At 37.9% G+C, this 26,737-nt stretch overlaps 1 protein-coding gene across 1 annotated transcript in view; it reads right to left on the bottom strand.

The window, feature by feature from the left end:
* Nucleotides 1-5,733: 5,733 nt before the first annotated feature.
* The window catches only part of LOC148082303 (adhesion G protein-coupled receptor L3), a 222,398-nt gene continuing 201,394 nt past the window's right edge, over nt 5,734-26,737 (bottom strand). The window contains exons 20-27 of the mRNA XM_087789467.1: nt 25,762-25,803; nt 22,771-22,797; nt 20,893-21,061; nt 20,685-20,810; nt 17,823-17,919; nt 13,281-13,406; nt 10,600-10,617; nt 5,734-8,074 (exon numbers count right to left, since the gene is read on the bottom strand). Of these exons, the coding sequence (XP_087645593.1) occupies nt 7,128-8,074; nt 10,600-10,617; nt 13,281-13,406; nt 17,823-17,919; nt 20,685-20,810; nt 20,893-21,061; nt 22,771-22,797; nt 25,762-25,803 (1,552 nt within the window). The 3' untranslated portion in view covers nt 5,734-7,127. The remainder of the gene's footprint in view (nt 8,075-10,599; nt 10,618-13,280; nt 13,407-17,822; nt 17,920-20,684; nt 20,811-20,892; nt 21,062-22,770; nt 22,798-25,761; nt 25,804-26,737) is intronic.

The following is a 26,737-nucleotide window of genomic DNA, read 5'->3' as shown; positions in this document are numbered from 1 at the left end:
AATGTTTAAACACCATCCAAATGATTTCCAACTACAGTAGTTCTAAGTTGAAATCATTCTTTACTTCATTGATCGATCAAAATACTGCGTCATTTTTCACATGCTGAATAAGTTGACCTTTTATGTCCTAGTACGATTGCAATGTTTCATTATCTGCAAAAAGGATTTTTAAGTGTCAACTAGAAAGGAAGGATAGGAATGCCGCCTTTTGACAACTAAGAAGGTCAGCAATGGTAGCCAGTGAATGGCAATTGTGTCATGTAAAAAACACATTTAATGTATGCTCAGCCATGTTCCACAGGGACTGAGCTGCCATTAATGTTTCCAACTCACTGCTGTATTCTGTAAAATTCAAGCATACTACAATTGACTACATGACAGAAAACCAAACACCACCTCACCCTGAAAAAGGTTTGACTTTTACAATGCATGTAAATACTATATAGCATATATATAAATATAAATATATATATATGCAACAGAAATTCTGCCACCAAAACACCAACGCCAAAAAAAAAGAATTTTCGACCAGATGTTAACCTTTGCCAATACATTTGTGTTGTTTTGGGAGATGTATTATGTGTATCATAGTCATACTTACCTTGCTAGATACAATTAACAATGCTATTATACATGCTTTGAACCCTTTAGCTCGACTAAGATGAGACAGAAGGATTTCTCCAGGAGTAAACTTTTTCTGTGCCCCAGAAGTAAAATGACATCCTGTCAACTCATTCAACAAAGAGAACCCAAGACAATCTTATAACTTTAAATGATATGATATAAACCCAAAAGGGAACCTTATTCAGTTGGCTACTGGTTATTTCATATCTCAACAGCATTCTTCACACACATATGAAGTTTAAAATAGATACGATTTAATTAATAATTTCTGAACAAGTCTATATTGAATTGTTGCGATATGTTGTGGGATATTAGTCTACATCCTCTAGATCTACGGCAGTTATCGATTGTGGATAAATATTGATTTATAGCTTCATAAACCTGTCATCTTTGTCATTCACACAAGAGTCATAGCTATAATATGTTTTACTGATCAATTTATTTAAAGTTATGTATTCAAAATCTTTCAACACCTTTCAATTGGCTGAAAATCTAAGTTTGTTTTAAACAATCAATGGATATAGAAAAAGATTAAAATAGGACAAGCAAACGTGGATTTAAACAATATAGAGTGTAACCATGATAGTAAAGGATTACAAGGAAGACGCTGCTGATTCAATGCTCTTAACTTGAAAGCTAAGCGTTTATTTCCTCCTATTAAATGGCGTTTGGGAAATTGACCGTAAAGTTAAGCCAGAACTCTACAGATTTAAGTTTGGCTCAAGAGTGAAGAATCCCGAGCGACAGAGTAAGTATTGTTACTTCTGATTGGATAATATTGCGTCAGGCCTTCTGTGATTGGTTAGAGTTACACAAAAAGGAAAAATCTTTATTATAGTGAAAAGATAAGTATTGAGTATTAAATGGGTCAATATAAGAATGAGAAAAACAAATTATATTTTATTTAAGGCCAAAATGTATTTTCTTTTTTGCATTTTTGTTAGTCTTACCCTTTTTATACCATTAAAACCGTTCATGCCTGTTCAAAAATCATATATTCATTTTCTGCTGCTTTAAAAAGAAAACCAATAATTTCAGAAAATATAAAATTAATAATAATAAAAATAATTATTATATTGTTGATAACTAAACCTAAAGTTTGCATCTGACTTTCCATATTTCTTGTTTGATGATCATCAGATATGTGTCCTAACTGAACTGTTCCATTCAGCAGACAACTGGCAGCAATTGGTGTCTGCTCAATAAACTATAACCTTAGTTTGCCTGTCCTGTGCACCTTAGGTGGTCTTTGATCACTGTGTGTGAGTCCAGGTTCACATCAAATGACCTGGACTCAACTGTCATTTAAAATGCCGGTCAAACGGATTTAGCAATAATGGAGGGAAAATTATTTTCCACCCAAATCGTATTTTTAAGTCAGATCAGTAATAGGAGGACACACACACACACACACACACACACACACACACACACACACACACACACACACACACACACACACACACACACACACACACACACACACACACACACACACACACACACACACACACACACACACACACACACACACACACACACCATGTTATTTTTCACTGTGACTCAGCCATTATTCAAGGCTCCTCAATCACTGGAAATGGTTCTATTGTTTCCTCTCTTTGTCCTTTTAATGGTTAACCTACAGGATTGAATGTGGTGAAGGGAACAATTTACAAGGGAGATATTAGAGATTGATTGTGAACGTGCGAGACAAAGTGGAAGCTTTATGGGGACACGCTCACACACACACACTCTCACACACACACACGCTCACATACACACACACACACACACACACACAAGCACGCACACACAAAACTACACCCAATCATTAGGAACACATACATTTGTGGAGTTGAGTAATTGTAAAAATAGCTGCTTAAACATTAATTGAATGGAATTTTTTTTTACAAAAATCTTCTCACAAACACACATACTGTTAAACACAATTAGTTGTCCAACTTTAACATCCTAGTGAATATCTATGCAAGGATTGATATAAGATCTCACTGAGTAAGCTTGATTAAAAAGGAGAGTTTTGAGATTATTCTTACATATAGAGAGGGTGACCGGCCTCCAGAGAGAGGTGATTGGTTCCACAGGAGAGAAGCTTAATAACTGAAGGCCCTGGCTCCATTTCCACATGGAGATTGGAAGTCAAACTAATAGATCTGCATTTCTAGATTCCTTTAAGGCAGGGGTGCCCAACATTTTTAGTACCGCAGACCTGTTAAATGTCAGGATTATATCACCAACCGACGTTCGGAAAGAAAGAATTTAAAATAAAATAGCATGACCTGCCAAAAAATGTACAATGAAGTGCATGGAAAACATGTCACCATAACACTGAATCAGCAAGAGCTCTGTACTGGTTACAAGATATTTGTGTATTTGCATCTTTGTATATTTGATTGTAGACGATGGTGTTCTGTACGTGTGTGTCTCCTAACTTTTAGAGAATTTGTGTTCAAAATGAAACGCCTTTGAGCCACTAAGACTCAGTAGAACAGACTTTTATTTCTGTGCGGCCCAGCAACATATGAGACTAGCTGGTTTATATGTTGAGGGATGGCAGGGTTTTTTTTTTAGTTATGATGGATGTTATAGATACTATTTGGCTTTGGAAATGTCCAATAACCTTTAAGAGAGCTCAAGATCACTTAAGATTTGAGTGATCTATAGATTGCTAAGATAGAGAAGATGGAGTGATGACAAAAAGTAAACATACTTACTACTTTCTGGGCGAGTTTCAACACAGTTGCTTCTTGTTTTTGTCGTCATGATCTTGAGCTGTGGTTTTTATTCGGTCTCATCAACCCATCATTACTTTCTATTCCTTGTAGTGTCAGCTTAGGCGTTTTTGACAACAAGTCTATCCGGTAAACAAAGAAGAAACAAGCTTAACACTGTGGAAAAAAAAGCTAGTCAATCAAACCATGAATGAAATCTGACAACAACAACAAAAAAAATCAATGTGTTATTCTTTTTATGGTATACGGCCCTCTGATGAGTTGAAGGAATCCTTCAGCGTGCACTTCTGTTCATTTCCATTGGATAGAGAAGTGAGGATTTGCAGGCTCTGCCAGCTGCAACGTTATGGAAAGCCTTATGGCCTTCTTGCCTCCATCATGCATGGAAAAACTCATGGTCAGCTGCCTCCCTGATTTTTCAATGTGGGCGACATGCTTGAAACAGCAAAGATTGTTTAATCTTTTCTTTGGTTTCTGCTCAGGCAAGTGGCTGGGTCAAAGAAAATAAATTCAGAATCTTGGCTTTAGAACACAAGACGTAGTCCGACTAATAATGATATTGAGAATTCCTGGTATGGAAAGATGTACCTTTAGTAAATAGTCACATCTGATTTGGCCATTTTTCCTGGAGAGAAACTACAGAGACAAATTAAGATCATTGAAACTAAGACTCATTATAATCATGCTAATTCTGTGAACCTCATGGAGGCGTCATGGAGGCGATGCTCACCTGTAGTTCTTTTCACAGGATGCCGACCTCTCTGTCCTTGAGACTAGGCTGTGTACACTACATCTCAATTACACATATTAACCCTGTTTTTGCTTAACAACTCAATTGTTATATTAGTAATGGTCCAAGGCAGGTTTTTGGAATACATTTTCTGAATTGTTTTTTTTCTTTAAACATAAAAATGTGCGACACAGCAAGCATAATGAGTATCAGACACAAGGTTGGAAGTTTAGGTAGACTTTACTAGTTATGGATTTTAACCTATTGTGCTCTTTGCACTGCTTTAATACTGCGATGACAACAATCCTCAGGTCCATTTTGACATGATAGTTTCACACAGTTGGTGAAGATTAGTCAGCTTTACAGCCATGAAGGGAATCGACTATTCTACTACATTACTAAAAGCCTTCAACTGGACTGAGATCTAGTACCTGCGGAGAGGATTAGAAGAAAATAAAACCGTGTTCAAGTCCGGGTCCATGTGAACCTTATGACATAGTGGATGATCCTGCTGAAAGTATCAGAAGATAATGAACTGTAGTTGTTAAAGTGATCAATAATGTCCCAATATTAAAAGCTCAAAAACAATATTTTAACAGATTAATAGAATATATGATGATGGCCTCATGATACCGCATCGGTTGCCACATACAGCGTCTTAATTTTGAAACGGCAAATCTTATTTTAGAATCTTTTGGTCTGATCTACTAATTCAATGAAACGTTGCATCATTTTCACTAAGGGTGCCATCTAGTGGTCTTTAAGCTGTATCATGATACAGCATCAACTGGGGCAACGTTTAATCTAGGTGATACAATCTGAATCTTGACTCTCAAGAGATAGTGTTGTGCATACCTTGGTTGAAATAAGTGGATAATTGTTGAAATTGTCTCTCTATTCAAAGTCATTTATATGTTTTATTTTCCTATTATAGTGTTTGGTCTTGTTGATTATTGAATACAGCAAGTTTTTCTTAACAGATCCAGATGCCTCAATGCAGTGATGAGGTTTCATGAGACAGTGTTGTTACTTTCAGAGTTCATTAGGTGATATATTAATACAAAAAAATGTGAGGTTTAACAGATTAGTGGTGTAGGTGCAATGATTATTGATTACCCAGAGCCATCTAGTAGCTTTGTTTCATGAAACCTCATCAGCCATCAAAAGTTATTTACATTTTGTTACTAAATAAGTGTGTGCATCGGTCTGTAAATGCTAGTGATGGGTTGATGAGGCTTCATGAATCAGCTGATGCTGTATCATGATACAGTTTAAAGACCACTCGATGGCACCCTCAGTGAAAATGATGCCAGGTTTCATTGAATTAGTAGATCAGAGCCAAAGATTATAAAGTAGAGAGTGACATCTAGTGGTCTTTAGAATTAAGACACTGTATCATTAAACAACCGATGCAGTTTAACGAGGCAGATCATCCAAAAAACTAGTGAATGCATTTACACAAAAAAGTTGAAGTTCGAGGTGTTTTTAAGAGAAACTGTTCACAGGTAACAAGGCTTCAACAATGAAGTGTGTGTTTCATCAAGACAAAAAAACAGCAGACGATCCGTCACCCTCACTCGAAGGTTATCAAAGTCACATAAAACACTGTCATCGATGATTCATCAGTTAATTGAAATATTTATTACATCTTAGGAAATCACTGCATACAGAGAACACCCACTGCTGCTGCACCAGAGTCCAGTTGGCACCAAAACAAAAGGCTAAGGAACAATATCAACATTAAAAATGAAAATAAAAAAAAGGCTGTTGCATTGCTTATTTGGATGTCCTCTGCTTTTATCGCTGAAGAAGAAAATTCTAGACCTGGACACAAGATCTGAAGAATCATAAGTAAGATATGGTTTTCATGAGCCCGTCGAACTTTGAAACTGTTACAATAAAGGAATAAATAAAAGCCAATAAACAAAATAAACAAATAAATAACAAATGAAAAAAAGCAACACTTACAGTTTTCTTTCCTGAAAAAAATCTCTCATTAACAAGTACCGAAGCCAAAAGTTTGTCTTGTTTCAGTAAGTGTCTGGTGCTCATCGTTGAATTTGTCTCTTATGAGAAACAATGTTGTTTTTTTTCAAACTTTTTATCCCTATGCCAGCAACTTCAATCAGCCTTGTGGACAGTCGCTAAATAAGAGCCTTGCTATCTACACAGTAAAAAAAAAGGATAAAAAATAAAATAATAATACAATGGAACTAAAAAAAAAGGACGTGGAAAAGAAAGACATATATTGCACAAAAATGCTTGCACACCATTGTCGTACTTTGTTTCTGTTCGGAGGGCCAGTGAGAGGAAAGGACCGGTACCGGAGAAAGGCCGACACAACAGAACAAAATTCCTCCTAACCACTAAAGTTACAGAGACGGAGAGTCCAACCGGAACAGAAAAGCATACTATTGTGTGCAGTGCTAAATATCTGTACAATTACATAGAAATATCTCATAACTCTCTTTATTAGTTTGACTCCCTAGTTTTGCTGTTGATTCCACTTCCATTGTGGTCAAATGAAATGTCAACAAGAGCTTGTAAATTTGTAAATCCTTCCTGTTCAATGTGTCATTGTTGGCTCTTCATATCCACTGAAGCAAAAGGAAAATGTGGAACGATGTAGACAGAAATATTTCAAAAAGTCAGTGTTGAACAGCAATTAAAAAAAAAAGAAAAAAAAAAAGATCTCAAATCTTCATTGTCCATCGTCCAGACTGGGTCAACTCCAGGCGATTAAAAAATTCCAGTGTTGAACTAAACACGCCAAACCACACACAGTTTGAAGGGTGATCACAACATCAACAGGTCCTGCAGTGTCTTTCTCACCGTAGTCACGTATTAGCCCCATTATGTTGTGAACAAAAAACCTTTTTCCTTCTTCGTAACAGCAACTGGAGCATCGGTGCTGTCTTGGTTTCCGAAACACAGAAGAAAAGAGAGAGGCTACCACTGCCATTGACTGATAAGACGAGGGTACACAGCAAGGGTGTGAGAATACAAGTGCCATCCTGTCGGACTTATAGGCTGGTGACCAGCTGTGAGGGCTCCTGGTGCGACTCGTCGGGGGATAGATCCTCTTTATTGGGGGGCATGATGAACCCGTCGCTGCTGCCTCTACCTAGCTGGTAGTAGGAGTGTAGCTGATGGAGATGGTTGCTGGAGCCCAGGTTGGGCATACTCTTGTAGTAAACATCATCTGTGCCGGCATCAGAGATCTTTACGTCACCGGCGACTTTGGCTCCAGCGACAGGATGTGCGGACACATCGGGGAGGTTGGGCAGCATGGGCATGCTGGTGTAGAGGGAGTCTCTCTGGTGGTTGTGAGTCGGTGTCATGCACTCGTCCTCGGTGTGCTCGTTGGTAAGCAACGGGAAGAAACTTTCACTGTTTTCTTGGGGGATCCTCCGTCGGGATGAGGACGAGGTGGTGGAGGAGAACTGGTGATGGGGCAGCGGGAGAGTAGGAGGAGCCGACTGATGCAGGTGGTTGTGAAGGTTGTCCACCGCCGGCAGTGCCGGGAGCGCTCGCTGCGGCAACAGGGGGAAGTTGGACTCCTCGCGGATTAACTCGAGGCCCAAGCCTTCGTCAAGTTGGGGCCCGAACGTAGAGTGGTCATCCAGGCTCAGTGCAACGTTCATCCCCATCCCCGCTCTCAAGCGCATCCCATATCCACTGTCTTTGGCACTGTTGCTCACATTGTTGACCAGTTTGTTCATTAGGTTGCGATTTTGTTCGGCTGCGCGCTCGTGAGAGTTGTTAAGGTAAGAGGGAATATAATTGGAGGTTAGCTCTTTAAGGATCTTCTTTTCCAGGGTGGTCTCCTTGTGGTTGTAGCCCCGGTCAATTATCTGGACACAGTCAGTCATGTAGCCTGTGCTGGCTATGCTGTAGCTGTTGGCATGGTTACCATTCAGTGGTAGAGTATCCATGACACTTGTATCCCGGGCATTGTTCAAGATTCCCTCTGGAATGAAAGACAATGGGATGGGGTTGGGGTTGAAAATTAGCATTTAGAGTTTATATTGGCATTTTAGAACATCAAGAAGCAAAGAATGAAACTCTTAGGTGACTCAATTTCAAAGTCATTCATACGTAAAAAGAAAACTAAAACGATTAAAACTGTCATGAAGCAAACTCTTCTTTAAGTTGTATAGGAATTTTTTTCAATAACTATTTAGTTGTCATTTAATGATGATAATGTCTATTTTATTCTTCTAATTAAACACGTGTCTCTGTAGTATCATTTTGCACTGCACTTGAACAACTTTTTTAATTTGAAATAGCTCATTTCATTTTTGCTTTTTTCCATTCATTTCTTACTTACTTTGATGATGAAGGAACAAACGACAAGATTGAGTTTCATCTAAATCTTGAAAAAGGTAATATCATTCAAGCTACATTTGAATTGTTTATAAATTAAATACTTGGTAACAAATTGCTCTTGCATTATTCATCATAAAATTACATTTAGTGAGTCGCACTTTAATTGGATTTTCTGACCTTTAGATTAGGGCAAACAATTAAATGACACTTGTCATACCAACATTAAAACACACTCACCTGTACAGCTACTGTGTTAACAACATGAATTCCATTTATATCCATTGAAATTAAGTGACAAATACTGATAAAAACGGATGTGATGTGCAGGATGTGACACACACACAGTCCACAAGACACTGAAGCAAGCATAGACGAGCAAGACATGCACTTAAGAAAAGGCCATAAATATCCAGCCATATTGTCCCATGTGAGCATTTCATTGATAACGTACACTTGGATGTCAGTTATGTTCAGGCACCTACTACCATGTGTTTTTTAGCAGCCTTTTATTTCACGCCTTGGATTGAGTTATACTTAATTAATTTGATTGTAAGTTGCAGTTTAACTTGGATTTAAATTGAATTATCAAGGAAATTTACTCCAATAATATGTTTTTATATGATACTTTAAGTTACTTTCCCAAAACATAGCAACATATGCAATTAATTTTCTGATGAATTGTGATTTTCTTAACTATCAGCACTGACATACATTTGTATCAATACACAAAGATAATTTTAGGAAGTTAATAAATAACCAAAATCCGGTATGAACAGTGTTTCTGTCTTCGCTTCTTTAGCCATGAGTTATGGACTGATGACTGGCTGAAAAGCTAGTGCCACCTAGAGGACACTGAATATAAGGACACTGCTACATGAAGCTTCATTAACCTATCACTTTTCTGTACCACCCTTTAACAAATGGATTCAAAGACACAAATTAAGAAACAAAGAGGTGAACTAAAACTATATATCTTCGTATGGTATCTTGAGTAGTGATGGGCTACCGAAGCTTCATGAAACGGTGTCATATTATTTAGATTCCACTAGATGGCACCTGCTATAAAATCCATTTATATTAACCGCTATTCAAAATAAAACCTCACACACATTTTTTAACTGAGGGCGCCACCTACTGAGCCTTAGAAAATAGGACACTGCTTCGTGAAGCTTCAGCAGTCCGTTTCTAATTTTGGGTCAGTCTCTTGTGTGTAGACGTGAATGACGTTAAGTAACAACTCAGTCCTATTTCTGCTCAGTAATGTATTGAAAAAGAAAAACCTTGATGGTGATCTTGGTGTTTGAAAGGAAAAGTAAACTGAAGAAAATCCTGTGTAAGGTGATATCAATCATGCGATTAAGAACCAAAAGAGACACTGCTCATACAAGATCGCATTATAGATGTAAACCTTCTGTACTCGGAGCCAGGGATAGATCCCTGTACATCAGTGCAAATGATCAAAGTGTACAGATATACAGACTGAGCAGTGGCACTAAGCATCGGAAAGTTAGTTCCCATCAATCCTGCTTTTCTGATGAATGACGTTTCGTGTTTAACTACTGGTCCTTTGAGGATCAACAACCTCTGGGCATTGATGAATTGACCTGGTTCAATGCATGATGGATTGAAACTATAGGTCAGTTTAGTGAGAGATCAACTACTGTAAATGTTCAATATTTCCAGATCATATTCGAAGAAATGCCTCAAAGTAATGTGTTTAAGTTTAAACATCAAAGGCTGTTTTTGATGTGCTTACTAGAGAGAAGGCTGTGGCGTGTCAAAACCCAATGTCTGACCTCGCGCTGTTTTTGGCTTGATCAAAGTGAATCCTAAAACAAAGTGACGAAACAAAGGTTTCGCTGCTTCGTAAATGCAAATGAATTCTTATTGACACTTTCTATGAAATACTGAATGTTGGATTAGCGCGGGAGCGTGATATTAGCCGGGCCGTTGGATACGTGTGTGATCAAACGGGGAAAATTCCTTAAATGTGGTCGCATGAAAGCGCTGCTCATATTCTCTTTGAAATGGCGGGTGCCTTTGTTATATTGCTTCCGATGGGAATCACTTTTCTTTCCATGAACCCTTTGTCAGTATTAAGTGAGAAGAAAGTAAAAGCCAAAATCAATTACATTTGATAAGCAATGTTTAGTTTGACTCCCATACTTGTCTCTCTGTAGGGCTCTTTTTTTGGGACAGCATGAGGGGAAGGAGAGAAGAAAACACAATAAGCAAAACAGTGACAGGTAGAAATGTGCACATGATGACGCCTCATACTGTAGAATAACGCGACGCCACTGTCCAATGTTACCATGCAAATGTCCAGATAATCACAAGCACATCAGTTTCTTCTTCACACACAGAGAGGACAAGACACTTCGCTGCCTAATGCACAGCAAATCTCAAAAGTAATCGTAATTTTAACCTTTTTTTATACTGTGACTCGTGACCATATTGAAGGCAGTAGTGATGCTTCGATGAGGCATCATTGGGCTGCTGATGGTGTTTCATGATACAGTTTAAAGACCACTAGATGGCACCCTCAGTGAAAATGATGCCAGGTTTCATTGAATTAGTAGAACAGAGCCAAAGACTATAAAGTAGAGAGTGACATCTAGTGGTCTTTAAAATGAAGCCACTGTATCATGATACAACTGATGCAGTATCATGAAGCCTCATCAACCCATCACTCGCTATTATCCTACAACTAATGCAGTATCGTGACCCATCATGGAAGGCGGTATTATTTTGCGGATTAATTATCAACTGATCGAAGCGAGACTCATTCATTGTTAAACCACAAGGACGACAGAGAGACCTTGTTCTCTGGACACGGCGGAAATTAGTTATTTGAGAAGTGTATAATTGTTGGGTATACTTCAGAGCATTTAGCGGGTGTTGGAGCAGTCGGCCCTGAGCAGTGAACATCTGTGTGACAGAAGTGGAAATAATGAGCTCTAAAAAAAAAAAAAAAGAAGAGAAACACAGGAAGAGAACTATAGAGAGGGACTGTGTGCCCAATATGGAAACTGATTGACAGATATGTCATGTGTTGAGCGTCGTGGAGTGGCAGTGCAGATTAAGGTCACGGTAAACAGAGGGATCAAGAAGAGGAGAAGACACAAATATAGGTGAAGGAAAGATGATTAGAGATGGTTAAAGAGCCACGGTTCAAGTGGATGTTTGTAGCTGTGAAGGACAGCTTGATGATTGAGCAGATGACGTTTATGGATGAGCAGGAGATGAAATTATGCGTATCTTTTATATTGATGTAGATGCTATGGCACTCGTCTGTTAATGTCAGATTACATTTTTTTTTAAAACATGAAATTATGAATGATATATCTCTGCACCACCATGCTTTATTTACATGGTATTTTTTCCGTCTTAAATTGAGATGGTGCAGCTTTTATTAAGGGCGTTGATAACCCAGTGCAGCGCACAAAGGACCGAGTCTCGGAGGATGAAGATTATTATCTCAAATTCACACAGACATGCTGCTGTCATGGCCGACTGCTCCACCACGCCCTGTCTTGTCCTCAGCACACAGATGTGAAAGGTTCTTGCCGAACCTTCACATATATGAACGCGTGTCTCGTGAAAATGATCAGCGACGAATTGATTGACAGACTGTGAGAATACATCGTCGACTAACAACATAAAGACATCTTTAGAATGCGTCTGGAAATGGGACTGGACTTAAAAGTGGCAGCACATTTCTTTAAATGATTCCTTGGAATTTAAAAATTAGCTGATATTTTTCACGTTTTAAGAAATTGATACAAATGTGATGCCAAAGCAAAAAGCCAACTTTTACCATCCATATTCAAGCATGGCTTATATTAGTAAAATAATCTAGTGGATACATGTAGGTTAATAGCTAGTGATGGGTTGATGAGGCCTCATGATACAGTGCCTTAATTTTAAAAGGCCACTAGATGGCGCCCTCTACTTTATAATGTTTGGCTCTGATCGACTAATTCAATGAAACGTGGCATCATTTTCCCTGAGGGTGCCATCTAGTGGTCTGTAAACTGTATCATGATACAGCATCAGCTGCTTCTTGAGGATTTATGTGTTTGCTACAGATTCGTGAGGAATGATTTATGCTGTATAACCTTTGTACATCTAAAGAAGATAAAGCCAAGATGTGATTCTAGCATTTGTACAAAGATTGTACAAAAAACTGATCAGATCGTTTCATCACTTCTGAGCCAATCACACAGACAATTGAAAATCATGTGCGGCACAATTTAAAAGTAGCCTTAGATTTAATTATTGTTTAAAATGACAATATTAAACAATGACAATAAAAAAACAAACATGTTTTTGTTTTTATTATTAGTATTATTTTTGAGGATGAGGCGGAAACAAGACCCAACAGATAATGTGTTAATTATGGGAATTTAGGAAACAACTTTTAAGGTGTTTGCTTTTGTCTGATTTATTTTATCAATCATTGTTTCTTTAATTTCACTGTGGTTTTAACTCTCCGCACACATATCTTGACACCAACAAATTGTCGTAGAACTCCAATTCGTCTGTGAGAATTCCCCGTTACTCTTGCGCCTATTTAATTTATAATATTTCTATATATTTGTACGCATCATCCTCCATCGGGAATTAAAATAATGATGACATTTAGCTTTACAAAGTATAAAAACCCTCTTCTTTCTGGATGTCTTTAGTTTATAGATTTGCAGGAACAGATTTTTTTTGTTGTAAATATTAAGGGGAGATTGAGTTGGTTGTTTGGCGTCATCACATGTATCATTTCCTTTTATTGTCATTAATGAACAGAAAACACTCCAACAGACACACAGAAAAGAAAAGAAAGAAGCTGGCACCTTGCGTGTTGTACATGCCCAGAGGGTTGTTATAGACTGAAGACTCCCCAAGCAATGTGTTATAGGGATTGTTAGTGCCATGAGGACGGAGGAGTGCATTAGGTATAAGATGGTTAGCCATAGCACCTGCAGCAGCCAGAGAAGAGAGACGGGGTGAGACAGAAGAGGTCAGACAGAGGAGGTAGAGGTGGGTGGATAAATCGAGGAGAGGAGAAAGAGAGAACACACAAATCAGTTGGGCAGATGCAGCTGAGCAATGACAGCCATTAACATTCAAATGATCACGTGATCATTAATATGAAGGCTTTTCTGTTTTTTTGTCGCTACATGAAAGTGGCGGAGCTGGTCTGACGTGACTAATGGGTCGGATGGAAAGTGGGTTTAATTATATTGTTAATGTTGGTCATTAGTGCTGAGCCGGTTTCAGAGCTCCACATTCAGGCAGGAAAATCCAGTTAACAGACATCAATTACAAAGAAGCACTGACAAGGTCGGGGGCTGGACACTGCAATACTGCTGAGACTGAAGCAGGCGCAATCATTACTCAGGACAGTGGACGTTGTATACTTGAACAGATTTATTTCACTGGCTGTAAGGTCCCTTTCCTTTGTACCAGCCTAGCTATTCGTTCTGTATTTGTAACAGATAGTTCAATGCACTGTTTTGTTTTGAGAAAACACATGAGAGGAGGAGACATAGACTAGAGGGTTCCGACAGAATAAGAAAGATATCCCGTGACGGACTGATGAGGTTTCATGAAACATTGCCCTCATTTTGAGATGTCAAACACTATAATCTTTGGTTCTTATCCACTAATCCAATCATGAGACCTGTCATCGTTTTAAGCACCTCCTACTTAACCTACTTCTGATGATGAAACTGATTCAGGGAAAACTGCTTTAACCATCACCACTATCCACGAGTGATGGGTTGATGAGGCCTCATGAAGCAGCTGATGTTGTATCATGATACAGTTTAAAGACCACTAGATGTCACCCTCAGTGAAAATGACGTCAGGTTTCATTTAATTAGTATATCAGAGCCAGAGATTATAAAATGCCATCTAGTGGCCTTTAAAATTAAGACCCTGTATCACTACTATCCATGTAACGTCACCTGTTTTAAACAATTGATTACTTTTAGTTGAGTTGTGCTACCAAAATGTCACACTTTCAGCTGGATATTCGTGTCATGTCACTTGTATGGTGGGTGGATGATGGTGGAAAAGATGAAAGGTTAAGATAAAGGTGATCGATCTGGCTGTTGAGGAAGGAAATCGAGATTGTGCTTTGGAACGAACTTCCTTTCTCTCTGCGCTTGACGGAGTCTACTGACTCCTTCAAGAAACATCTGAAGACATTTTTATTCGTGCAGGCTGTTCCTTGATTCTCTGAGACTCCTGTGTTGTTCTTTGTGTTATCTTGACCTTTAAAGTATACATTTTATTGAGTATTATATTGATTGTTTAGGCGCTTTGTGCTCTAGAAATATTACTTACTTACTATCTATGAACTGATGTTGAGACATTGGAGATGGCAGCGTAAAAACTAACCCCAATACGAAAAACTAAAAAATATTTTCCTGATATAGTTTTTAAATGTGGTCAATTTACTACTTTATCACAAGCACTGTTTGGTGAAAAAAGATGTGTATTCAACAACAGTTTTTGTCTTTCAAATATTACCAAAAAGGTTACTGAAGGATAGGATTATTAATAATAACAATCACAATATAAAAATTATATATATATAATATCAAAAATATTATAAAAATAATACATTTTCTCTCTCTTCAAACATAGCAGCACAGATTATTCACATTATTTAGAGTTTATTGACATATTGTTAGGATGGAATGATTTTTAATCCAACACATCTGAACTTTCAATGGACATTTATTCAATGGAAATTGATTTGCACTAATTCAACTGACAATTTTATCCTACTCACTGCATTTGTCTTTAAGGTTGCAAATAAATATATCAGCATTCCTTCAGTTTTCCTTCCGACTCCACTCACTCCCTGATGAATCCTTCTTAATCTCCTCAGATTACCTCTGAACGTCAAGACATAATCCCATTTTCTTTCTCCTTGACGCTGATTAAAAAAAAAATTCTATTTAATTAAAATATTGTCTTCCTGCGAGTCATATTTTAATTCCATCAGCATAAGAGTGAAACCATTTTTTAATTCTTAAAACATAACATTCGCAGAAGGACCATGCGTTTGGTTTCCGTGAAGATGAATCTACCATAAAGCAATTAGTTCTGACAGAAGAGACAGCAGACACTTCTTTGCGCTCTGAATCTGTCAGCGTTGCAAAAAAAAAAAGACATTAAACTTGTGATTTTATATATTTTCCTTACTTCCCGCGCCGTTATTTCCACATCCTTGCCTGATTAAATAATTGAAGCGTTTCTCCTGATGGTGTCTTGTGGGTGTCTCACACTAATAAAGGGGTGTATTCATCCGCATTCTGGCAGGGAATGTTGTTTTGATTTATTTTTTTAATAAAAAAAAAAGAAGCTAATTACTATTTGCAGATCCCTCCAATTACAGTGCGGTCCATTAACAGCAGCCTCTACCACATAACAAGTAAGGGTTTTATTGCACCCCCTTGTTGATAAATTGGACAATTTTCCGACAGTGGGGCGATAGCTATGAATGCCGCTATGAATGGAACGCGAACACGCTATCAAGATGATTGCACGTCTGCGCTCTCGAGAGGAGTGGCAGCTGCAGCAAGTGCTCGAATGGTGGGAGAGGAACAGCGGCAGGATGGAGAATGGGACAAATCAGCGGGAGAGAAATCCCTCCTCGACACATAATTCCTTAATAACAAGTCCTGAGCTGCGATAGACGAGAGAGAAACTCCGTCAGCATCTGCTCTCCCCCGCGAAGGCCAGCACACACTCGTGTGAGCGGCAGATTCTGTCCGTTAGAAATCCAGATGGAAAAGAAATAGGGTTAATAATTCAGATCTTAGCCTTTTATCTTTATGGAAGAGCCATGTTTTCTCCATCGAACTCTCCTTAAGCTGCAGCCGCTCGTGAATGAGTAAACGCCGTGTGTTGATGGTGCAAAGCCGAGAGCCTAATTATGGAGATTCTGAGATGTTCCTCGTCGTGTCCAACACTCATCCTTCATTTTAACAGTGCATTAGTGTCGGCACGAGCCGGCACCCAAAGTGGAATTTAAAGGCTGGATGTTCGATGAGGCAGAATTTGCTTTGCGTGTCCAAAGGTGGCGCGGAGATCTAATGATGATCTTTTTATTCCAGCCGCTGTCAGAAGAATGACGGTGAGCTCAGGTGTGTGACTCAGACTTCCACCTGGATGATTTTTTGGATTCACCACACAAAGCATGAGACTGCATTAGTTCTTTTCTGCGGTCACCCGTAGCGCATGATGGATTCTAGGACCGCTTTTAGTTTCTCCTGGAGTTAAGTATTTGTTAGCAATGTTTTTTTTTCCTTTGGAACCTTTTTGGCTTTTAGCTGAATTCACCTTGAATTCTGATGACTTTTCATTCAGGGTCGGGTTTGTACTGCAATGCTAGTGATAACATCCGCCATCAACAACTCTCGAGCAAGTGATGGCCCTGATGAAGCTTCATGAAACAGTGTCGTATTTTTTTAGATCTCATTAGGTGCCTTAACCATGATGTGAGGTCGCGATAGTTCTTCTAGTGGACACTTAAATTGGAGAGCTTTGTAAACTCATCACGAGTATCGCCAAACTAATCTGTTTTAGAGAACATAAATCCCTCATTTCTGTGCTCCAAGGGAATCCTGAGAGTCTTAACAAGTTAAGACGACCTACTCCCTTACATTTGAATGAGCTCGCAAGTGAAAATGGACAGTCTTAGCATCAGCCTCATCATGTACACAATACCAACTGAACTCAACAAATTTGTATTGCACCTGATCACTGTGTTTTAATTCTGTTTGTATGTGTCTTAATGATTTAATTCTGTTTTTATGCTTGGCTTTTGACTTTAAGGCGACCTTGAGTGCCGAGAAAGGCGCCTCTAAATAAAATGAATTATTATTGTAATTTATTTAATATGGCCTTACTCTCATCATCCATCTAAAATTGAAATATAAATTGTTGTAATGCCTGGAACCATTTCTTTCAGGACTCAAAGCCAGATCCTGTTTAACCACATGTCACCACTATGATTTAGAAATATGTGTATTAATAAAATAATTTGAATTACATCTAAAACCTAATGATTGTTTTCATTAAAATCAGCACCTTTTGGACAGTTAACATTTTTTTTTTACATTTTAACAAATATTTATTTCATCTAAAGTATCATTATATTTATTGTTAATATATTTTTACTTAAAATGATTTTTGTTCATATCTGGCATTTAAGGGACCTAGCCGTCTAATGCTTAAAAACGTTTTCTTTCTTTTTTGCTACATATTTCTTTTGACAAATTGATATAAATATGACATAAAACATAATATGCATTAATATCATTATAGTAAAACCACATTCGTTTTTTAGTCTCAATATATACTCTATTTGAAATTACCTCTGTTGAGTGATGCAGAGCTGTTGATGTCACCGGTCATAAAAGACGACTCTGATTGTTTCCTCACGGTGTCATTCCACATGCGACGGATGCGGCTCTGCGGAAGAAAGCAAAACACGTCAAAATCTGACATTCCGCCATTTCACTGGCTATTAAAAATCACCGGGCACTGAACACTAAAGAGTTGAAGGTAAATCTCGTATTTAAAAAAAATACTGATTAAACTCGCTGCCAAGAGATGAATAGCTGCTTCTGTATCTCTTATGAGCGTAGTCTCAAGGTTCGTTGTGCACAGTGGCTGGATATAGAGGAACACAGATGCTGACGCTCTCTTCTGGCAAACCAAACTGCCCACCAGCGCCTCAAAAGCCTACTAATCCCTACATATTTGACATGGTGTGTCTTGTTTATTTAATCCATATAGCAAATGCAGTGCAAAAAAAATAAAAAAATGAATGCACATTTCCACAGGCAACCTAGGAAAACATCATAGCGAAAAAGAACGACTTGAGCAGTTGCCAGGCAACCACTGTTGAATCCAGGAAGTTGCTGCTTCCAGCCAAATAACTGGGGTATATAAAGAACATTAAAAATGGAAAGGTGTTATGTTTAGCACTTTGGGTTCATACATATGGAAAAAACAAGATGTCATGAGCTAATTAGAGATGTCGAGGTAGGAGGATTGTTGTGTGTGATGTGGCCCGGGCTGCTTCTGCCTATGTGTTCGTGTTTCTATCTGCTAGATATATACCTGAGTCTGGGGCTTCTATGCTTTTTTTAACCAGTGCTTGATGCCAAGAGAGTGAAAAGATAAGTAGACTTGTTCCATTTGTCCACTTAGATGTGATGGCTCTATTCATGTCTAGATGTCACTCTCTGCTCTATGATCAATGCTTTGACCGACTCATCTATTGACACCTCAGATTAACCGAGGGCGCCACCTAGTGAGATTTAAAAAAAAAGACACTATTTATGATGCTACATTAGCCCATCAGTATTAGTTAGCATTAGTGATGGGTTGATGATGCAGTTGATGCTGTATCATGATACAGTTTAAAGGCCACTAGACGGCACCCTCAGAGAAATGATGCAAGGTTTCATTGAATTAGTAGATCAGAGCCAAAGATTATCAAGTAGAGAGTGACATCTAGTGGTCTTTCAAAATGAAGACCACTAATAAAAAGACACTGCTTCATGAAGGTTCACCAACCCATCGCTGTTTAATGATACAGTGTCTTCATTCAAAAAGGCCACTAGATGTCGCTCTATACTTTATAATCTTTGACTCTGATCTACTAATTCAATGGAACCTGGCATCATTTTCATTGAGGGTGCCATCTAGTGGTCTTTAAACTGTATCATGATACAGCATCAGCTCATCAACCCATCACTACTACCATCATAGGTTAGACGATGTACTAATGAGTGAAGCAATCCCCCAAACTAAGCATATTTAGATCAGTTTATTTTAAAGCGAACAATTTTATTTAAACAGTAACTGTGTTTTGTTGTTTTAATCAGTCAAATTAACAACGTGAATAGAGATTAAATAACTTGTTTTCAATTGTACCATTACATTTATCTATATTTTTCACATTGCTGCTGGTTTGAGCTCTACTATTGATGTTCACACGGGAACAACATTTATTTGCATTTCCAGCTTTCCGTTTACCTCAAAATGAAAAGGTGCTCAGATGTTCAGGCTGCACGACTGACACTTTTTTTGCACAGTTTTTAATTCAAAGCAACATGTTTTTTCTCATGGCTGAAACTATTATATAGCATATCCCATTCCCTTTGAACTTGTTGCCAGCAGACTTTGGCTCAATTATCTCAAGACAGTCACAGACATGGAGGGGGTGAAGGCAACTAATGTGCCACTAGTGGAGAGCATAGTCTCTGTCAACACCTTGGAGACGGTGTGGTTTAAATGAGTCTTTGCCAAACACCTGTCGTCGTATCACCATGTTGTTGTGACGTGACACAAGTAGAGCAACGACGTGTTTTATTTCCATGTTTCTTACATGCCAAACACTTGGCTGGTCGGTTTAATTAAGAGAAGAGCGTCAGCGTCCCCCGTCCTCGGTTGAAGAGTTGAAATGCTTGTCGCTGATTACTGATTATACAACACTTAAAAAACTGAAACGTGTTTAAGCCCCGTATTATCAGAAGACAATGACAGTTTAATGCTTCTACAGTGTAGTCTTCACAGATATCCAAATATCTTGAAAAAAATCTACAGAATTTGTTGAACTTTACTTTAATCAAGTTGTTTTGCTCAACATTAATTTAGATACTTAAAATAAAATGCTGTACTAGGGAGAGTCTCGTTATTACGGTATTACACAGTATTTTATATACGGAATATTGTTCTTCCTATTGTCATTTTTAATAATACTAAAAAATAAATATTTCATTTTGAATTGTTCATCACAAGGGAGCCCCTGCTTGTTTTTTAACCATTTTTTTGATCTCTTCATGTGCTCAATTCTGTTTTTCCAACATAAAATCCCAGTTGTCAAGATTTATTTTATTTTTTTTCCAAACACATTCTTTCTGTTCAATTCTTCTGCAAGGGAATACAACAGTAAGATGAAATGAATAAAAGCAGTTCAATCTTTATCTTTCCTGGACGCTCTGGCAACTTGTTATTGTTATTTTTATGGATTCGACTTTTAACTCGACCTTATTCGTTAGAAACGTGTTGATTTTGTTCCAGGGTTTCTTTAAAAAATACTGCATGATTAAATTTTTTAAATTATATTTTCATTGAGTTCAAATATCCCTTAATCAACGACGCACACGACGGCTGTTATAAACCTTCAGAGGACAAATCTATTTTTCAGAGAAGAGGGAAAGGACCTGAGATGCAGCAGAGTATCGCCCAGGAGCCCGGGTGGTGCTTCCCTTGACGGTACCTATGGAGCTCTCCACACTTTTCCCGCTGCAGCAGTGGGTGCGCAGGCATTTCCCGTATTCCTTACGAACCTGCGGAACACATATCGCTGACTACTTCACTTTTTCACGGACAACGGTTGAATATGTCCAAGACCAAGAGGTTTTCTCTTACCTTCTTCTGGAGCACACAGTGGAAGATGAAGATGAACATTCCCTGCAGGGAGTTGAAGATGGTGAACAGGTAGGCCATGACCACCGTGCTCTCGTTCACGTACATCAGGCCAAATGCCCATGTCAGTCCCAGCAGACACAGCAGGGCCACGGCGCCGATGACCCACGACCTGAAGTACAGAGTCAGAAATGTTAGGCTAGGAGCACTTGGCTTGAGTCGCGGCTCAGAATACTTGGTAAACATGTTGTATATTATGTCAAATTAAATGCGCTTGGCTAAAATTAGTGTGGACTAGCAAGCATAAACTGACGTGTCCTGTGATTGGACGATCCCCACTTACAGTGAATCGACATGTACCAGTCATGTCCTGTGATTGGATAAGCACTTTGGTAACGGAAGGAGAACTGATAGACTCTGTTGTCGATGTTGTCAAGAGGACTTGCCATTGAGGTCTTCTTGAGTCTTGAGAAAATAAGTAGGATGTATTTTATTAATGGTAAGCAGGCGACTTAGAGGAGATCAATGTTGGTGACAGTCACTAGTGTTGTATATGACTTTTATTTCTAATAGCAACATGCTGTCTTTTTAAATACAATTCTCTATTGCCAATAGACATTTTATCAAACCTAAAAGCCGTTGAGTTTTTGCTTCAGATGTGATGTGTCTACCAGACAAGCTCTTGTTTCCTGCTGAGTCACAGAGCTATCTGCACACCAACCTTTTTTTTTTTCTTTTTTTGCACTTATATATCGTTTGCTTGAGAGAGAAATGTCTCACGGTGCAGACAACTGTGATTTCACATTTCAAGCGTTTTTAATCATCCTCCGGTTGACACAGGAAGTGGCTTGATTTATCAACCAGCGCACCTGAAGTTATTCGGCAGTTACCTTGTTTTCACACTTGAGTTCAATTTTTCATGAGCATTTATTTTTCATACGAACCAACAAGAAAATATCACAGCGGTTCTGCGGCACGAGTATCTGCTGTCGTGCAACTCTGGCAACCACTGTGTGCATGAGCCTCAAGTGAAGGAATGAAACACTCCTGCTGGAGCTGTTGCTACATGGTATTGACGGGTTGATGAAGCCTCAGGAAGCAGTGAAAGATTTATATATAGAGAGCATCAATGGTCATCTAATGCAGGGGTCCCCAACCTTTTTTTGTACCACGAACCGGTTCAATATCTGGATTACATTCACGGACCAACATTTATGTATAAAAAGGGAAAAATTGAATAGCATGAGCTGAAAAAATAAATACAATTAAGTGTATGAAAGAAAACATCTCACCATAACACTGAGTCAGCAAGAGCTATGTTCTCAACAATATGTTTGTGTGTTTGCATCAATGTATATTTATTTGTATGCCGATGATGGTGTTCTCTATTTCAGTCTCCTAAATATAAGAGACTTTGTGTCAAACTGTGAGGTTTGTGTTTTAACATTATTTATATGGAATAAGAATTTATATACGAATAAGGGGAAGCTTTGTTTGTTGCTAGAGTTTGTCTTTTATTTATTTTCACTAACCTACATATACCTGCATTCATTTTATTAAACTACTAACCAATGTGAAGAAAAGATTTGATATGTACGCATAAACCTTTCACATGTTCGACAGTATGTAATTTATATGAGAGCACTAACATATTTGTGTAATGAAAATACAGTTGCTGAACTGAGATAGCTGCTCATGAGTCGCCCATGAGGATCTCACTCAGGAGTGCTGTGTGCACACAATATCAAGGCCAACATCTTCATCAAGAATCTTGCTAATCAATGAAAAGGCTGATGGATTGATTCATTCCCATGTAGGAGTAAATAAAAGGAGATGTTTGCGGAGGATGGAAATTTAATAGCTCATTTAAGTTTGTCTTACTTGATCTCCGGCTCATAGTCCTGATGGCTGCACACAATTCACCAGAACAGATGGTAAAAAAAAAAACAACAAACAACAACAGAATCAATAAAATCATAGAACAAAGATGGAGAAGCAAAGAGGAGTTAAAGGAAGGTGGATGATGATGAAAAGGGTGATGGAACACAGATGCTACGACGGTCCTACTCATAATCTCAGAATACTTAACCATATAACCAGGATCATTTTCTCCATGTGTGTGTTTCGTGTGTGAGAAAAATAATGCTTTCTGTAGAAGCTTTGCTTTTCAATTTCTTTAAATGAAAGACAATGAATGTGTGTCGAATCGACTCAAAGCAGAAACCAGAGTTGATCGGGCGCTTAAATTGACATTCAGATTCAACAACTCGAGAACGTGATTCTTGTTACAGGAGATTACCACAAGTAATAATTTCGAGATTCATTGGTACGAAACACAACTCTCACTGATTCTCCCGGCTTCTCTCCGGAACGCCGGCGTACTCTGGCTCTTAAGATGTTATAAATGAGCCAGGTGTGCGGCAAAATTAGTGATTTATGAATTCACCGGGGCGGCTATTCAACATCATTTTCCCAGGGCTGTCTTAATGACCTGCTGGGAAAGGTACTTCATCACCAAGACTGCCCCCCGGAATGGACACAGAAACACAAGCAGTGAGCGGAATAAAAAAAAAAAAAAAGGAACATTATCCTGAAACTAGAGGGGATATGGTTTGAAGAATAGAGGACAGGATAAACACAGGGGGTCACAGAGAGAACCTGGAGGACACCATCTGAAGAGGACATGACTTTTGTAGGACATAACTGAAAGCATTTGAATTACATAGTTGTAACCACTCAGATGATGAGATTTTAGTGAAGGTTTCTTAACAGTAACATAGATGTAGCCACATTAGATGAGCTTAAAATAATTCTTGGATTAAAAAAAACAACTTGAGATGTATTTTAAAAAGACAATTACTTAAGTACAGGTAGCTTGACCTAAAAAAGAGGCTTCAAAACGTAGAGTAATGACCTGCAGCGGTTAATTTGTCTTATGATATAAATACATTAGTCAAGTCCCTTCTGTGCCTATTAATTCACAAGAGTTACATTAAGATATATTCCAGTGAAGACTGTAAATTAGATTGTTTTTTAGTAACCCAGAAAGAGAGTTAAAAAAAATCTGTATACCCTTCATCATCTACAGTGATCCACTCAAAAATCAAACTTCTCTTATTTTCTACTATACTGTTCCCTTTTACAGTATAGACAAAACTGTAAGTTAATTTCAATGTAGCTGGAGCTCAGTTGTCCTCGTCTTCATCCAAAAAGAAACTTAAAAACATCCAAATATCTCCGGAAACGATGGAGGTTAAAATTCTCTCAACCCAACCATCAATGGATGAAGAAAGTGAGTGACATTTGACTTTTTCTGGGTGAACTATTCATGGTCAGATTCTATGAGTGGTTGAGTGTAACTAATAGAACCTCTTCGTATTACTGAGTGTCTTTGAAGTAGCTTCAAGGGGCATCATTTGGTTTTAAAAGTAAAGCCTATCTGTAAGTGCTTTTTACAACAACAAAATTCTGCATTAACAACATATTTACAGCCTGGAAAAAGGTTGTAGTCACTATCAGGACACAGTGTATGTTTTTCATTTGAACCTTTTTAGTAAAGAAAATAAAAAGCATAAGAGAAGCTTCAGCAGCTCACGGCTACAATTTAATTTAATTTAATTTAAACAAATCCACTGTATATCAGAAAAAAATGTTTTGTATGAATGTAGTTTCAGTATCCGTGATGTGATAGTTATAGTAAAAATACTGATTTATGGAACTTAAAGGAAATGGAAAACTGGGATCATTATTTAATTTTTTTGTTACCTTTAAGTTAACAAAAATATTATTAAAACAAATACATCCAAACAGAATTGAAGCCTGTTTAAGGATGATGAAATACAGAGGTTGAATTTGGATTATTACACAAATAGTACCCATTTCATTAATATCGTTTTTTTTTTTAATAAGACTTTATTTCATTAATAATGAGTGGAGTTTGTTCCTCCAGTGACATTTAAATAAAACCTTTTTTAAATTTTCTAAAACAATTTGTACAATATTCAGATAGACCTTGACTGTTTTTTAGTTGAATTGCATTTAAGGTGTATTTTTCTTTCTTCTTTTGTTGATATAGTGTTTCGTGTAATACATTTTGAGTTTAAATGTGGCAGAGGACTGTGCTAAATAGCTATTTACTCGACCCCTGATCAAGGAATTATCCAGCTGGAGATGTTTTAAGTTTAATATATATTTAGCATAGTAAGTAAGTAAGTAATTTATATTTATAGAGAGCTTTTCCAGACCAGCGACACAAAGCACTTAAACAATCAAAACAATACTCAATAAAATATATACTTAAAGACATGAGGTGTGATGTTTTATCTGTAGTCGTACAACTTAAAGGCAGTTGGTTCAGGACCCAGAGGTTATGCAACAATTCTTATGACGGTTCGAGTTCACGTGAGCAAATCTCTAGAACAATTCCCCTCGGAATGAGTTAATTTGTAATGTCACACACCATTTAACAAGGAGATCTGTGAAGTGAACCTGTTTTAAGTCTTTTTATAGACTCCACAGCCTGATAATTCCTCAATAGAAGGTGTCTTCAAATGTTAATCACCTGAGAGTATCCAAATAAATCAAAAGCTGCTATTTCATGTTTCTCTCTCCCTGTTAGCCTCACTTCAGTTGACGCTAAGGTAGAAGAAGGCGGTTGGAAACTCTAGCGTGAGTTTGATACAATCAGGAGGTTGTTGGATTCAACGGGAGCGATGTTGCAAAAGTCATGTCCTAATACATGAATCACAAGGTCTGCTGTCTCCATTATTGGAGGATGGGAGGAGGAAGTACAAAAAGGGATCTGGGAGGAAACACATCAAACACAATATCAATTTTCGTCTGCACGCTCCACTGAGGGATGCTGCATCTTACCAGTGCCACTCTACAATAACACATCCGTCATAAAAGCGGTAGCTGGAGTGGAGAGATGGTCGATGGAAAACAGAAAGATGTTAAACAGGACATCAAATTAAAGAAAAAAGGCTTTCCTAATCATCGGAGTAATGTGGTGGAGGGAAGACTGTGGAGTTAAGATGAAACGTTGGTGTTTAAACCTCGCACATGATGAAATCAAATCAGGAGGCGTGAAAGAACGAATAAATAGGACACTTCCCAATTAGCTATACTCAACTGACCCATGAGTCGCTCACTTCAGCAACAGCGTCCTTATATAACGGTCTTATTTATTATAATACTCACAAAAGTATTTGAGGACAAGAAGAGCTACTTGTTGTTTAACCATGTGATGAGAGAAACAACAGATGACATAAGATTTGAGGCTATCTTCCTTCTGCAATCATTTCTGCCTGCATTGCAGTCGGATTTCTGGTTTAAGCAACGTGTTGTTTGGCACATTGGGAGAAAACATTTTTTTTTACAAACAAGAGTCAGAGAAACACAGAAGTCTATGTTCTCTACGAACCTAAATAACTTCTCAAGCCAACGCTGCACCTATCAGGAGATTTTGTTGCTGACTCATAGCACTGTATGAATGTATTTGTCCACGTGTTTGTGTGTGAGTGTGTGTGTGTGTGTGTGTGTGCATGCACCTATGTGTCCTTGTATGTATCCTAGCTAGTTTCTGCAAATAGCTAACTTTGCTTAATGGTTTTTGTTTCAAGGATTAAAAACTATGATCAATAATGAAATATAATACTAAACCTTGGACATGATTAAATGCCTATTAATTTCCTTATGCTATTACAACAATTGTTATAAAGCCTTATGCTATTTTACGAGGATTTATAATGATTTTTTTTCAGCTAACATTAATATAATGTGTAATCTATGTGGGCTCTGTCAGTGAGTTTCTTCCAGTTATAACATACTAGTGATGTGTTGATGAGGC

Source organism: Callionymus lyra, chromosome 4 (assembly GCF_982586985.1).
Source record: "Callionymus lyra chromosome 4, fCalLyr1.hap1.1, whole genome shotgun sequence".
Taxonomy (NCBI): Eukaryota; Metazoa; Chordata; class Actinopteri; order Syngnathiformes; family Callionymidae; genus Callionymus; species Callionymus lyra.
The sequence above is the reverse complement of the archived record's forward strand: the minus strand, read 5'-3'. Positions and strand labels throughout refer to the sequence as shown.